This window comes from Gossypium hirsutum, chromosome A05 (assembly GCF_007990345.1).
Source record: "Gossypium hirsutum isolate 1008001.06 chromosome A05, Gossypium_hirsutum_v2.1, whole genome shotgun sequence".
Lineage (NCBI taxonomy): Eukaryota > Viridiplantae > Streptophyta > Magnoliopsida > Malvales > Malvaceae > Gossypium > Gossypium hirsutum.
This window is the reverse complement of record NC_053428.1, coordinates 39338187-39355293: the sequence shown is the minus strand read 5'-3', so window position 1 is coordinate 39355293 and position 17107 is coordinate 39338187. Positions and strand designations below refer to the sequence as shown.

At 32.4% G+C, this 17107-nt stretch overlaps 1 protein-coding gene across 1 annotated transcript; it reads left to right on the top strand.

The window, feature by feature from the left end:
- The first annotated feature begins 11539 nt into the window (after window positions 1-11539).
- Window positions 11540-15231, top strand: LOC107957384 (probable LRR receptor-like serine/threonine-protein kinase At3g47570). The gene is made up of 2 exons (XM_016892899.2): window positions 11540-14433; window positions 14589-15231. The coding sequence occupies exons 1-2, from the start codon at window positions 11763-11765 to the stop codon at window positions 14990-14992; spliced, it is 3075 nt and encodes a 1024-aa protein (XP_016748388.1). The 5' UTR covers window positions 11540-11762; the 3' UTR covers window positions 14993-15231.
- Window positions 15232-17107: the final 1876 nt, after the last annotated feature.

Genomic DNA, 17107 nt, shown 5'->3' with positions numbered 1-17107 from the left:
CATTGAGAATTGTTTCCTGTTTTATTAACTCCCTTTTTGTCGAGATTTGATTTGGTTAGTTGCTTAACTATGTTCTTTTGTTTCAATTGTTAAATTTTCTCTTATTATCTATTATTCTAAAAAAATGAAAAAAAAAGTGAAAAAAAAAACATTTATGTTGAATTATTACTAGTTTTATGTTTTTGAGTTTAAGTAGTTAATTTCATATTCTGAGAAGAAGCTCGTGTTATTTTTTAATAATTTCGATTGATGTAATTATTCAGTATTGTTTATTTTTCTAGTTAGGTAATTTATCAATTCGATCTCGATTCTAACCATCTTTTTTAGCCTTTATCCACACCTTTAACCAAAGCCCCGTTACAACCCTTTAAAGACCTTTTGATTTGTGTATCATCTCATTTATAGTGGTGGAGATTTGATTTTCATTCAAGCTTATGGTAATGATTTTTCATAATTGACTTTTGAGTGTTTAATTTTTTAACCTTAAACACTTTGAGTGATTTGAGTGAATCTTTAATGAGGATGTAAAATCTTGTCGATTTTGAATTAAAGGTAAGTACTTAGATAAGGGGAGATACTTATGTTTTCATGTCTTAAAAAAATGTGTGACTTGGATTGTTTGAATCTTTAGGGCTCTTTTAGTTGAATTTTCAATGCATGATTATTTGTGAATTATTTCAAAACATTATTGATGAGAATTATAAGTTGAGAAGAATTAATTTTAATTCTGAGTTGAGGATTTTGCTTCAGGATAAGCAAATGCTTAAGTGTGGGGATATTTGATAAACCATAAATATAACATATTTTAATCCCATTCTTACTACGTTTATGGATGATTAATGATGTAAATTAGTGAATTTGATGCTCTTAATCCCTTAAATTCATGTTTCTATACTTAGGAGAGCATTTGGGAGAAAAAGGAGCGAAAAGGGGGCCAAAATCGGAGTTTTCAGGATCTACATGGGCAGGCCACACGCCAATGTGATCCACACGGGCAGGTCACACACCCATGTGCCAACTTGTGTCGATATCGCTTCCTATTTCCCAAACACGCAGAAAAAGTCAATTTTTAGGGTTTTTGAGCATTCAAAAGTCTATAAATACATACTAGAAGAAGACCTAAGGAGACACGCAGAGTAGAACACATAAATTACTCAAAGAACGCCAATGGATTCAGCTAGGAAGTAGGATCTCCTTCAAGACTGAAGATCTCCCTCCAATTTCTCTCGAAGTTTTTAGGTTTCTTTATGTTTTATTGTTTTCCTATTTTTGAGATGTTTTCGTATTACATTATTAACTAAACTCCTTAAATACCTAGGGAGGATGAAACCTATGACGAATTTTATTATTTAATGTTCTAAATTTAATGATAAAGATTTGTTCTTCTTCTTAATTATGTGTTCTTAATTCTTGATCTAATATTTTTAGGATATTAATTCAAGTTGATATGCTTATTCAATGGAGCAAAAGTCTCTGTTTAAAAGTAGATATACCATAATTAAGCGAAGTTGCAAGCAACCTTAGAAATAGGCGACATAAATCTGCCGGATTAGAGTCAAATCTAATGAGGGAATCCATAGATCGAGTTAATGTGACAATAGGGGTTTTAATTAGAAAGAGATTTCAATTAATCAACCTAGAGCCAGTTGTTTTTAGTCTCGAAAGAGATATTAACATAATTTAGGGATTTCTACGGATTAAGACAAGTGAATAAATCGTTTGATTTAGAGTCAGAATAATAAGTGAAGTCTAGGTGGATTCTTTCCTGAATATTGTCCTCTTTATAGGTTTTCTTAAGTATTTTTCCCAATTCGCTCTTTGTCGCGTTCAGTAGTTAATTAGTTAGTTAATTTTAGATTAAAACAAACCCCTTATATTTTAGGCTAAATAATAGAAAGATAGTTAATACTAGTACTTTTAGTCCTCATGGATACGATATTTTAGACTCACCATAACTATACTACCATTCGATAGGTGCGATTGCCTTAGTTGTGATCGTAGTCTAGTTTAGTGAATCATAAAATGATCATAAAAAATCCTTAGCTTATTTTAGTTTTGAAAACCAAAATCAATTTTGTTAACTCGTATGATTTTGTGGTTTTACATTAAAACACCCAAAAACCAACAAATAAAACAAAAACCAAAAAATAAAGTTTAAAAACAAATTACAACCCCAAAAGTCCAGAAAGATTAATAACAAAAAACTATCATACTTAATTAACCGAGAAACCAATCCGAGCTCCCGCACGTCATCCGATCCTAAGTCAAAAGGGTTACCTAAAACATATTAAACAAACGAGTGAGCTTGATGCTCAGTGTGTGACTTAACCCACAAATAGAATTTCCTTATGAGTTTTGCATATACAATAATCAGATTAAAATTTCATATCATATTACATGATTTCATAAACATATATCAGAACGAAATTTTTATAATTTCATATTTCATAAGCACATATATCATATCAGAATGTCATGTCAGATTGGAACAAATGTAGACACAGATCCTACCCCCATCTACTACACACCAACTCTGCTCAGCCAATCATAGCAAATAGGACTACAATAGTCCATCCACCCAAACACACCAACATGTGGCGATCTACCACTTATAAATATGCAGCTGAGCTGCCATATAGAAATTTGTGGTCTACTCGCCATATATTTGCAGTAAAAACTGACATATAACACCTCATTTATCATACCAGAACCCACTCCAATGCACATGCATAATCATAATAACATATGTTCAGATTACATGGTCGAATCGAATAACTTATTAGGACAGATAATAGAATACGTATAACACACATGGTTTACATAATAGCATCCTTAACTTAAGTACCTACTTACAGCAAATCATTACACATTATTATACTTATCAAAACATATTTAACATACCTCCTACACTTACCTATGTTTATTTACTGAAAATTTATGCTTTTCTAGGCCTACATAATACCCATGGACCCAATTTTTGAGTCCTTTAACCGACTCCTAATTGGGCCTCAAAAGGCCCACATGGCTCAAAAAGTTAACCCATGTGGTCCACATGGCCTACCTATACGAGATGCAAGAATTCACACAATCGTGTGCCCTACAGGGCCTACCTATACGGACTACAATATTTCACACGGTTGTGTGAGGCACACAGCCTACCCATACAAGCTGCAAGCTTTCACATGGTCGTATGCCTCACATGACCTATCTAAATGAGCTACAAAAATCATACACAGTCGTGTGGAGCACATGGTCTACCACATGGCTTGGCACATGGTGGTGTGGCGCTAGGCAGTTTCGAGAACAACCCTTATTTTGCAATTTTCTTGAGTTTCGAGCGAGGTTTTGAATTAGTTTCACGCACATGATGGCAAATTTGATCAACCACACTACAGGAACGCACAAATCTTACAGTCGTTCATCAAACCACACTTATTAATTCTCAAAAACCCATCCAAAATAACACACTTGTACCAAAGTTCCAACCTCTAAATCAAAATTTAAGTTCTTACCACTCAAAAATTAGCGTCCAAATCGAGACTTCATTGGAGGTATTCGATTTTCACAACATTCTCCTAAACAAAATCAAGAAAACACTTAACAGAGTATAGAATGAAAACTAAAACTAAAACTCAACCTTGAATAATAAACGAGTTAAAGCTAACAATAACAGAAAAATAATCAACGAAACTTACGCCCTTATTGTCTTATGATCAATAACAGAGAGTTAAACGTAATTCCTATAACGAACCACTGGTAAAAAGTGTAACTCCCATTACCCGTATCTGATACCGAGACAGGGTTCGAGGCGTTACCAGACTTAATCACACACATTCATGCAAACCGGCCATAAAATTCTGTCCAAATTAAAAACTCTTCATTCACATACATATCATCTCTTACATTGGCCTATGAGGCCCAAAACATAAATTAAATATGGTTTAGAACTAAACCGAGAACTTTCAAAACTTTTTTAACACTTTGAAAATTTTCATACTTTGGAGAGTCACAAGCCTGTGTGGGCAAACTGTGTGGTCTTACACGCCCGTGCGGCTTGGGACACGCCTGCATCCTTAGCCCCTGTAACTCTCTGACTATGACTTCATCAACAAAATAAGGTCACACGATCGAGTCACATGCCCGTTTACTTAGGCCATGTGGAGAATTAAATTTCAAAAATTAAGTGCAGACTTCACACTGCCTGGGCACACGCCCATGTCCTAAGGTCGTGTCCTTCATACGGTTGAGACACACGACCGTGTCTCTGTTCGTGTGCTTACTACTAGGCATTCTATTTTACACAATTAAGGTGCAGGGAGCACATGGCCAGATCACACGCCTATGGGGCAGACCGTGTGTCACATACGGCCTAGACATATACCCGTGTGTCTATCCTTGTGGACAATTTTGAGGCTATTTTCCAAGCCATTTGCCACCCTTAACTTGTACAAACACATACATGACTTCAAAAACACTTAACATAACATATTTTAACACTTAAGCATCATCAAACAAGTCATGAATTATGGCATTATCATGTTAGCTTATACATGCACATGTCACCCTACTTTATCAACCCATATTGCCAATTCTCATTTAAGTCATGGTAGTCATCATACTAAACAAGTTCCAATTAAATGATGAAACATTCATAGCCATAACACATCTCATCACATACACATATCCATCAACCACATCACAATTGTATGAGCACATGCATGCTTGAATAAATAAGCCATAGCACATGGTCATACACAAATGAATCAATTATCATCATAAACCAATACATTTGGCCAAACCAATATGACATATAACAAAAATACCAAGTCCCCTATACATGTCATACTCAAAATATTTGAATTCACTATACCCCAAAAGATTAGTTTGATAGTGTGAGTCGAGCTCCGACTTCCTTCGATCCTCGAGCTAGCTTGGCGATACTATAAGAAAATGGAAAAGAAATGGGAGTAAACATAAAGCTTAGTAAGTTTACATGTAAATAATTAACAACGTTAACCATGCACTATTATACACATGACATAATATAATTTATCACAATGTCATCAAGTATCATAGATACATCTTAAATCATGTCATTTATGTAATGTACAATAAAACTCATGATCATGATTCATTCATTCATTTCTTACCGAGGTCTCATCGATTCATAATCTCAATATTTATGAGCTTCGTGTACATATATGTACCCTTTCAACATGATCATACCTTGCCATTCCTTTGACATAATCTTTGGAATACCTGTTGAACCACTTGGAATACTAAAGGATACTCAGGAATTCTCATACACATAATAAGATGCCAATGCCATATCCTAGATATGGTCTTACATGGGATCACATACCGATGCCAATGCCATGTCCCAGACATGGTCTTACATGGGATCACATATCGGTGCCAATGCCATGTCCCAAACATGGTCTTACATGGGAACTCACATATCGATGCCAATGCCACGTCCCAAACATGGTCTTACATGGGATCTCACTTAACCTTAATGTCATGACATTTGTATCCTAACTATTCCTAAGGTTCAACCGGGAATTTTGCCACATCAAACTTTCATTGACTCATCATTACTCAAATCCACAAGACAATTATACAATTCATGTAATATTAAAACAGTAGATACATAAAAATGTAATGTTGCATTATTTACACATGATACCCAAAATATGGATAACTATTTGATTTAGTCCACAACCTTGTTCTTTCCTCGGTTTAGGCCCGACTTTATTTTTCTTAATTTATAATAAAAAAATTTTCACTTATTTAATTATCAAATTGTTCAAAATAGCCCATAAATCATACTTTGAAAAAATTACAATTTTTCTCCTATATTTTCACATATTTACAATATAGTCTCGTAAGATGAAAGGTACTAATTTTCTTTGTCACCCAAGCCCAGCCGACCTTAACACATACTCTAATCAGCCGACATTTCTCCTTAAAACATACATCTTACTTCTCATTTTACATCTTTTACAAATATGTCCTTTTTATGTATTTTCATCAAAAATCACTTAGTAAAAGATGTTAAACACACATCAAACTTTCATAATCTATCATGAAACATCAAAATACATGCATGTCACACATAGGTCAAATTCCAAACATAAACTCTACTTCAAAATATGGCTAGAAATAGGTAAATCGGGTTACGAGGACTTCTAAAATGTAAAGAACATTAAAAATAAGGCTAGGATGCACTTACTATTGAGCTTGAAAGTTTAGCAAAACCCTAGCTATGGCTCCTTGAGATTTTCGGCCAAGGTGGGAGAAGATGGACACCAATTTTGACTTATTTTCCCTTTTTATTCTTTTATTAACCAAATGACAAAAATGCCCTTAAGGCTTTTTTTTCAAATTTTTCCTATATAAGCTCATTTTTATCCAAAATTTTAGAACTTTGTCAAATTTCTATTTAAGGATCTCTAATTAAAAATTCACGGCAATTTCATGCTCAAAGCTTCTAGAACATATATTTTTCAACCTATTCAATTTAGTCCTAATTATCAATTTGGACACTTTATGCATAAAATTTCTTCATGAAATTTTCACACAAGCATGCAATCATATCATAGACCTCATAATAATCATAAAATAATTATTTTTACTTTGGATTCGTGGTTTCAAAACTACTATTCTAACTAGGCCCAAAATTAAGATTTACAACAAGAATTAACAAAAGGAAAGAAAGAAACCTCAAACAAAGAAAATGTAAAATAAAGAAAAGAGAGTAAAAAATAGGGAAAAACTGAAGTGAATAAAGGGTGAGGAAAACGTGGAAATTTTGGGAAAATAATAATAAATTAAAAATTAAAAATCCATATTATTATCATTTAAAACTACCTACTTCCCCCCACTCCATCCCACTAATTCTGATTAGTTACCCTTATCAGAATTCTCTCTAGAGTTTAAAACAAAAATAATTCTCGTTTGTGCAGACAAGGTTTTGAACACAAAACCAAAGGGTAAACTAAAGCTTAGAAGCCTTACCACTGAACTAACAAGCTCATTTTTGTTAAGACTTGCGCAAGAACTCAATTTAAGCCAAATATGCAGAGCTAAAGATAGTGTACAATGTGCATGATTAGTATATTTAGGTTTATTTTCTCCATACCGTACTGTCGTTTGTTTACTCATTTAGTGAAAAGTCAAAGCCTCCTTTGCTAGTGGTTTTTCCCTCTTTGAGGTTTTCTACGTAAAATATTTGTGTTTGTTCTTTTACCTTTTCTTTTTCGTTGTTTATATGGGTCGATCCCCAACAACTAGTTTCTCCCCCCATGCAGACTGCTCTTTATTTATTTTTTCTTACAAAATAAACTGAAAAAGAAGATAGAAGGAAGAAAATTAGTACAAAAATGAGAGAGAACTCCCCGAAGAATGATGTTTATCTTCTATATAATTTTCCCACACTCGTTCACCAAAACCAATTCATTAGAATCCAATATTAATGTTCCTTTTCAAAATGTTTCCCACTAAAGAGATACCCAATTCCAGTGTAATGAGACTAATAGTTGAAATCTAACCAATCACCAAATCAGTTCGTAAGATTCACGAATTTATACTAAAACCCTCATAAACAAAAAGTTTTATAATTAGATACCCAAAATTATTGCTATACTTATCCTTTAATATTTCTAAGTGTGACAGTTATGGTAATTGCTTATCCCATCCTAACCCACTCCACTTTTTGAAATTACCATTTTACCCTTATATATATATCATTTAAAAAGTAAAAATGTAATAACACAATATAGAAAATTCCATTTTTATGTTTAAATATTTTCTGAAGAATTATGTTTAAGTATTTACTTGTCCTTAAAAAGATTGAAAATATTAAAGATGTATAGAAAAAATTAAATTGAAGTGGAGTGTGGCAAGTGGGACTGGATGCATCCAACATCCATTGAAGTGGTAATGGTTTTCAAGATTATATATCCATAGTGGAATGGGGTAGGTGGTGGAGCAGAGTGTGTCAGCTATGGAGCGGTGGTGGATTTAGCAATATCCACCCCTTCCCCGTGCCATTTCCATCCTTAAATTTTTTATTTCACTGCTTGATCATCTATATGTTTGAGTTGCTTCAACAGTCCCACTTTTTTAAAAAAAAAAAAAAGAGAAAAAGAATATTTATAGTAGGAGTCCTTGAATAAATGATTTATAAATAAATAGTAGTATAAGAAATTGTGATCGTTTTTAGAGAAAACCATCAAGTATGAAAACACAGAGGATTCTTAGTAGGAGTATGTGGTTAAAGTAAAAATTCAGTATTAAGTTCAGGGATTAAATTGAATAAGTTAGAAAAGTATAGAGACTAAGTGCAATTATCTTATTTTTATTTTGATGGAGAGGACTTAATTTCAATTTTACCATTACTTAAAAAATCAATGATTCATAATGGCTTTTAAATGATTTTTTATTAAGTAATAATATTTTATTAATTAATATTATAATACATAAAAAAGAGAAAAAGAGAGAAAGATGCTCATTTTTCTCATCTTTCTTTCCTTTTCATGTAAAAAAAGGGGGGAATTTGCTTCCATTATTTTCCTTCAAATTCAAGTGCAAGGTAGGATTTTTCTTCAAAAAAAAATTTATATTTTGAATTCTTGAAACTTGCTTTACATATATATACCAGTAGTTTTTTATTTTATCAAGTATTTTGAAAGTTGTCATTAAAGGACATTGATGGAAGCTTAGAAAACTTAAGTGAAGTAGATATATTTTTGGATAGGAAATGATTAGAAGATGAATTCTAGCTTGTTAGAAGTGTGAAAAAAAATGGATGGAAAGTTTACTTGGTATATTTGACCATGTTAAAAGGGAAGTAGAGAACATTGGTCACTTCGTGTAATATTGGTGCTAAATGATAGCTTGTGAAGTAGTGAGTACTCTGGTGAAGACAGAATTAAAAATAGATAATTGAGTTGAAAGATATGCGAATTTCAGACTAAAAAACTTAAGTTGCCAATAGGAATAATCATGCATATTTAAGTTTATTTTTATTAGTTTTAGTTTTAGAATGGATAAATGATGTTGTTTTATATTGAACTGCTCCTATTGTAGGTAAAAACGAAGCGAACATCTTAAAGGAAAAAGACAAAAAAATGATTATGATTTTGAGTATTATGATTTGAGATGATTGAGCAAGAAAGTGAGTAATACTTTTTGAATTGGAAGCCTAATTTTACATTAGGCGATATGTGATTTGAACATGAAATGCAAAATGAGAATGATATGAAAATGGAATTGAAATGGATCATGAAATTTGGTTTTTACCCCGTTCACTAAGTTAGATTAAATTAGATATAGTTGACATGCCATAGAGTCTTTATATTAGAGAATTTAGATCTCCCCAATTCCCAAAGGGTCGAGGGAGAAAAAGCCAAGTGAGTCAGTTGTTATTATTGTTAGTCTCAATTCCCAGAGAGTCATAGGCAGTCTCAATTCCCAGAGGATCGTGGATTACTCTGATAACAATCATTGCCGAACAACTTGGGGTGACAGATACGTATTTCTGGTTATGAGTGTAAACTTTAGTATGGGGTCTAAATTAAAAGAAAAGCAAAAACAAAACTTAAATTTATTTTAACTTCCATATTGTGCAAATTAAATTAATTACGCGATTTTGAATTTAATTAAAAAGTTTAATTTCTTTATTCGATTTGTCAATATCAAAATATTAAAGCTTATTAATATTAGAATTTTCTTTTATTGTGATGTTATTAATAATATTTATAATCATGTTTTAGTTTATTTCTATCAATTAATTTGTGTTCAATACTTATGTAATGATTTATATGATATTAGCACAACTTAGCATAAAAATTGCTCAACGTACAATTTGTCTATTTTTTCCATTCACAAGTAGTTAAATTCGCTAGATTGTTCCAGCAGCATTCGAAGAACCAAGTTCAACTTAAACAATGTTGGTGAAGAGTTTATTTTATAGTTGATGTAAATGGCATGTACTTAGGCTTGTATATATAATATTATGTCGTAAATTGAATTTAAATATTTTCATTATGTTTTCTTAGCTAGTATTTTAAAACTAATGTTTTGATAAAATAGTAAAGCGTAGAAATCTAGATTAGTAATATGTTGTGAGAAATCGTATTGTTGGGAGTTGATTTGGAAGATAATTTGAATGTGAATATTTTGTGAAATCTAAATTTAGTAAGGGATTTTATATAAAATAGGCAGAAATGCTAACAAAATTTTTATAAAATAATTTTACTACTACGTTTCTTTTTTCAAAAAAAATGGAAAAGTGAGTTGCTTCGGCAATGAAATGTGACATTTTATATTAAGATCTAACAACTAAGTCGGGTATAAAGTGCCACATAACATCCTGCATTTAAATCCTCTATCCAAATCGGTGTAGGATGTTACAAAAACATAATATTTTTAAAATATATTATAATAAAAATCTGAACTTATCCGAACCCATCATTGTCATAACAAGACCATCAAGATTAATCATCTTCCATTTTCATACACTTCCTCTATACCAGTCGAAAAGTTTGGTGTTTAGGTAGCCATGAACTCTCTTATTTGAAATGCCACATTAAATTTTAGTCGTAGTGTTGTTGGCTACAAGCTCTTGGATCAAAGCGATGAAATAGGGGAGAATGTCACACTTAGATCAAATTCTAATAGAAATTAGATTAAATTTGTTCTATGGACGCAAGTGATTTTGATGTGGATATCAAAATGTCAATGGAAATAACCATTATTATATTTATTATTGCGATAGATTGGATTACTTCTTATATTTAAGATGGATAATTTTTGAAATAAAATTTCTGGAGTTTAAAGAATATTGATATTATAAAAGCATGTAAGTCCAACTGAAAATTAATCTAATTTAAATAATTTATTTTGAAGATTGGAAACTTTTTAGATTGTGAAAATATGTAAGATAAAGCATCTTTATTATTTTATATATGCAAACTATCCGGTCATAAACATCTTTAATATCCTCAATAGTAAGTCAACTTCTGGTTTAATTTTAGATTGACTTTGGACGTAGATGGAGCCCACTGCTCTGACCATTTAAACACACCCTTTGAAAATCTATCAATGGCTTTCACTCTATTATAAATAAACTCAATATAAGAAATTATTTAGATGTCTTCTTTGAAAAATCATATATTATAAAATATATGAAAATTTTGAGATTTGGTATAATTTTTTAAGTTTCAAAATCTTTATTTAGTTATATTTAGAGTGAGTTTAGTTTTTAAAATTAAGTTTTAAATATAATTTTTTCATTATTAATAATAATAATATTTTAAACAATAAACAACTTTAAACATCATGAATTAAATTATAATTAAAATTTAAAATTAAAATCTCAAACATAAATTACAAAATAATAAAATTGCATGGAAACAATTTATTATAAAAAATTTACTCATATGGAATTAAAGATGTAGATCCCGTTTGGTGGAATCCGGTGTTGAATTTACATTTCTCTGCAACTGTATCTAGATTTTGAGCTCCGATGAAATTACCCACTGGCCAATTCACAATGTTCACAATGTTCAATAATTCCTTTGTGATCATTTCCTCTTTTTTTTTTTAATTATTTTGTAGGATTGACTTTTTATATGTTTACAAAGGATGAACACGTTGGCTTGGTTACCACTCAACTACTCGACCGTTTAATTTCTGTACATTCTCTTTTTGTGACGCCTCATACCACTCGACTGCACTATCAGTTTTGAAAGTGTTCAATGGAGAAATCACGTACTAAATTCCTGCTTTGCATTGTTGCAGTAATCACCTTGGTATCAATGCCCTTCACGCTTGTGATGGCGGCCTTGGGGAACGAAACAGATAGACTAGTATTGCTTGCTTTGAAAGATGAGCTTGTTGGTGGTGGTATACTTTCATGGAATGCTTCACTCCATTTTTGCGAGTGGCAAGGTGTTCGATGTGGTGGGCAGCATCAAAGGGTTATCGGTTTAAGCCTGGCCAGCATGAAACTTGGTGGCTCCATATCTCCATCAATAGGGAACTTAAGTTTCCTGAGAGAGGTTAACTTCTCCAATAATAGCTTGAAAGGTAACATTCCTAGGGAATTTGGCCATTTGAAACGGCTTCGTTCACTGAATATAAGTTACAACAATCTCCAAGGTAACATCCCTATAGAGCTCAACAATTGCTCCAACCTGCAGTTTCTTATGTTGAGGGACAACAGTTTCTCTGGGACAATTCCCTTTCAATCAGGGGAGAATATGATTAAACTCTCTCTTGCTAGCAATGATTTCGTTGGGGGAATCCCATCTTCATTAGGAAATCTTTCGTCCTTGGATTATCTCCAACTTGGGAATAATCACTTGGAAGGAGATATACCCTTTGATATCGGCAGATTATACAACTTGAAAACACTTGTTCTTAGTCAAAATAATCTGTCTGGAACCATACCTTCTTCCATTTACAACCTTTCCGCCATGAGAGCTCTTGGGATGGGCTTAAACAAGTTACACGGTGGTCTTGAATCTCAACTGGGTTTTGCTTTTCCGGAACTTGAAATACTGCATTTCGGAGACAACCAATTCAGCGGAAGAATTCCAGCATCAATAACTAATATCTCTGGCTTGAAAGAGTTTGACATCTATTCAAATGGTTTCAGTGGATTAGTTCCTGAAAATATGGGAAAGCTTCAGAATCTTGAGTTGTTTTATATTGACTATAACCATCTTGGGATTGGGAAAGAAGGAGACTTGGATTTTCTTCCATCTTTAACCAACTGCAGTCTATTGAAAGATTTGGATATCCATCATAACAGGTTAGGCGGGGTGTTACCAAACTCTATAGCTAATTTATCAGCCCAGCTTGAACATCTTTTCATGGGAGAAAATCAGATTTCAGGAAGTATTCCTGAAGGGATTGGCAATCTTGATAAGCTCATAGACCTGCATATAGGGGAAAACTTGTTTACAGGCGAAGTTCCAACTTCCATTGGAAAGCTTCGGAATATAGGGCGATTCGACCTGTCTTTGAATCGTTTATCTGGTGAAATTCCATCCTGCATTGGCAATCTTTCTCGATTGTTGTACCTTTATTTAAATGGTAACAATTTTGAGGGAAGGATTCCATTGACACTCAGGAAGTGCAAAGATATGCAAGTGATGGATCTTTCGCAAAATAAACTCGGTGGCACCATACCGGATCAGCTGATTGCTGCTTTCCAAAGTTTGATTACTCTGAATTTGTCTCACAACTCTTTCAACGGTAGCTTTCCATCAGCTATTAGTAACTCCAAGAATCTTGTCGAGTTATACGTTGATAACAACAATTTCTCAGGTGAACTTTCCGGGGGATTTGGTGAGATTTCTGAATTAAGAATCTTGCACATGCAGGGAAACTACTTTCATGGTAGTATTCCTCAAGCTCTTGGCACTTTAAGAGGTCTTGAAAGCTTAGATCTCTCTGGTAACAATTTGACTGGCACCATACCACTTGAACTTCAAAAGTTGCCATTTTTGGTGAGTTTAAACCTTTCTTTCAACCAGTTAGAGGGTGAAGTTCCAGAAGAAGGGGTTTTCAATAATACCAGTCAATTCTCTCTTATTGGGAACAAGAACCTTTGCGGGGGAATTCCTGAAATAGAGCTTCCCAAATGCTTCAATCAGGCAGCAAAGGCAAAAAGAAATGGTTTATCAACAAAATCCATTATCATTATCGTCATTAGCCTTTTGCTTGCCTCGGTTTCAGTTGCGTTCATTGCTATACTTTATTGGCGAAAACGCTCAGGAAAGGAAATGATCCCTTTGGCTTTGCAGCAAGTTAATTTTGTGCAAGTTTCGTACAAGGAACTTGTTCAAGCAACTAATGGTTTTGAAGCCTCGAACGTCATTGGGAAGGGCAGTTTCGGGTCTGTTTATAAAGGGTTTCTTGATCAACAAGAAAACCCCGTCGCAATCAAAGTATTGAACCTTCAAAACCTTAGGGCTATAAAGAGTTTCACAGTTGAATGCGAGGCTTTAAGAAATGTTCGGCATCGGAATCTAGTGAAGCTAATAACTTGTTGCTCAAGCATGGACTACCAAGGCAATGATTTCAAGGCTATAGTTTTGGAATTCATGGCAAATGGAACTTTAGAGAGCTGGCTTCATCATGATTATGATGAAGATCACTCGCCACGCCATCTCAACTTTGCTCAAATGTTGGACATTGCTATAGATGTGGCCAACGCGTTAGATTACCTTCACCACCATTGTCGAACACCGATCATTCATCGAGATCTAAAACTGACAAATGTTCTTCTCGATGATGACATGGTTGCACATGTTGGTGACTTCGGCATTGCTAAGCTCCTTTCCGATGCAGCAAGTAAATTGGATAACGAGCAAACGACTTCTTCAATCATCAAAGGAACTCTAGGCTATCTCACCCCGGGTAAATTTCATTTTTTTTTCTTATTTTGTTAGACAAATGCATTCTTTTGTGGTGATATGCTTTGAAACATATATTTACTTCATTTTAATCATTTGACTTGTTTCTTAGACATTCTTTTCGTGTTTTTTTTATATTGTTTAATTGTATCGTTGTAGAATATGGAATGGGTGGTTCTACATCCCTTGAAGGCGATATCTATAGCTATGGGATTCTCATTTTGGAGATGATCACCAGAAAGAGGCCAACCGATGATTTGTTTGGTGATGGAATGAGCCTTCATAGTTATTGTAAGATGGCATTGCCAGAAAAATTTGAGGAGATTTTAGATTTCCGACTGCTTGAACAAATCAATAAGAAAAGTCAAAACATAGATTGTAAAATGTTGGATTGTTTGGTTTCATTCACTAAAGTCGGTGTTGCATGCTCTGTTGAAGTTCCTGCCCAGAGAATGAAGATTGAAGATGTTGTCACTGAATTGTATGCAATAAAGGCAAGACTGCGTGCTAGGAATCCAATTGATCCTCAACAAAAGCTAAAAAGAGCTAGAGGTTTAACCTAGTTTTATCAAGGGTGCATGATGCACTGTACATGCTAAAAAGACTTCTATTATCACAGGTGCAAGGCACAAAAAAAAGCAGCAATCCGAATGAATTAAAGCGACAACATATATATATATATATCTCTATAAGTGGTGCTTTCAATATTTCAATAATATTTTTAAGTATGTAAGAGATACTTGTATTCAGTTAAGTTTGATATTTAGACTTTGTACTCATGAATCTTCTTACTCTAATTAAATACATAATTATTTTGTTTATTTTTTAAATAATTTTAATAATTTTTATTTTATTTTCATTTAAATAAATATATTCGAATAGACATAATTTTTAGATAAGACTTACAATGAAAAATGTAATTTGTATCACGAGTTATGTACTAAATACTTATATATAAAACTCGATAGTGCCATTTTCACTATTCAATTTTGTTGTTTTAAGCCTTTTTATATCTTAGAGACAAAATTAAAGTCTTTAAAGATTATTGAATCACGTTTCAAGTCTATTTCATTCTTTCCTTAATTTTTCTTTCTTGCACCTCAAGTTATTTTATTGTACCACATTTTTGGATGAATGATGATAATGAACAACAGGCAAGAAAGATAAAGTTGAGCCAACAAGTCCATCTTCTTTAGAAAAAAATCTTAGAGCAATATTTCTGATAAAAATGGTTATAACATCTATCTTATAGTATGTTTTCTCTCTTTTTTTCTTTGTTCTTTGTTCTTATAGCAAGTTCTATCTCTTTTCTTCTTCTTTTTTTTCTCTTCTTTATGATTGATCTATAGGGGACAATCTAATAATCTTATAATTGAAGATGGAAAAGAAAAACCACTGTAGATTTTTATTTAAGTTTAATTACAAAATATTGATATATTCTCTATTTATACATATATTTTAAATTTTTTATTAAATTATTATCACTCATTAATTCGAGTATCAAATTATTATTTTTAAATTAAATGTCAGCTACCATTAAGAGGAAGAAAAAAGGACAGAAATATTAAAACCGGTTGTTGGAAAAGAATTGGCCACCACACAACTGAACAATAATAAATGAAAACAAAACAAAACTAACCCATCCCTTTCTTACAATAACCTCTGATAGCCAACAAAACCCAGCTTTTGGTCTTCTTACAATAGATATGTAGAGACACAAAAAAGGAGTTCAACCAACGAACTGTGGGTCTAATCTGTTGTAACTTGATATGTTAAATTATATTTTTTATTATATGTAAAAGAGTTTATTCTCAAGTAACTTGAAAGGTTTTTTTCATAATTTTCACTTAATTTTAGTTCTTACATTATAATAAGTGTTAATAGCATTTTATGCTACCTAAATTGGTCAAATGCAACATTTAGATCCTAACAATCGATTGAATTTTCTAGGGAGTCGACGGAGGCCCGAACGTGAATGAAAACGTTGTCTAAAAGGTAGGTATCGTGACATCAAAGTCTGGAAGCCATGATACCTCTGACAGTGCTAAATTGAAAAGGATCGAGACACTTCATAGTGATATCATGATATCCAAGCATGGGTATCGCGATATCCAACTCCCAAAGGACCCCCATTTCAAGACTATTGTGGGTATCGCAATTCCCATTACATGGAGATAATAAATTATGCATATTAAAATGTATTTAATAACATCAAAATAAAGATTTAGTTAAGTGATAAATTTAAAGTTTTATTAATTCAATTATCATGGATTCAAATCTCATTATATGTATATTTTAATTAGTTTTTGTTAAAATAAAAAAAATTAAAATACCTTCAAATAATATAACTTTTTTATTACGAAAAAATATTTTGTAATTCAGAGTCTAAATAATTAGTATAGATTCACATATGTATTATAGTATATTAAATTGTGAAATGTACTATAGTACTATACTATTATTTAAATCGTTGATGAGTTGATTTTACGAGTTAACTAAACACTAACGCAATTATTAAAATGTCCTTTCATATTTGAAATAAGGTATATTAATCATTTATACTTTCTTCTTCCTTTTTTTTCCTTTTTTGGCATCTAGTGAGATTTGAACTCATGACATTTTGGTTGATAGAACTTTAATTTTACCACTCAACCAAAACTTTACATTAAAATATTTTA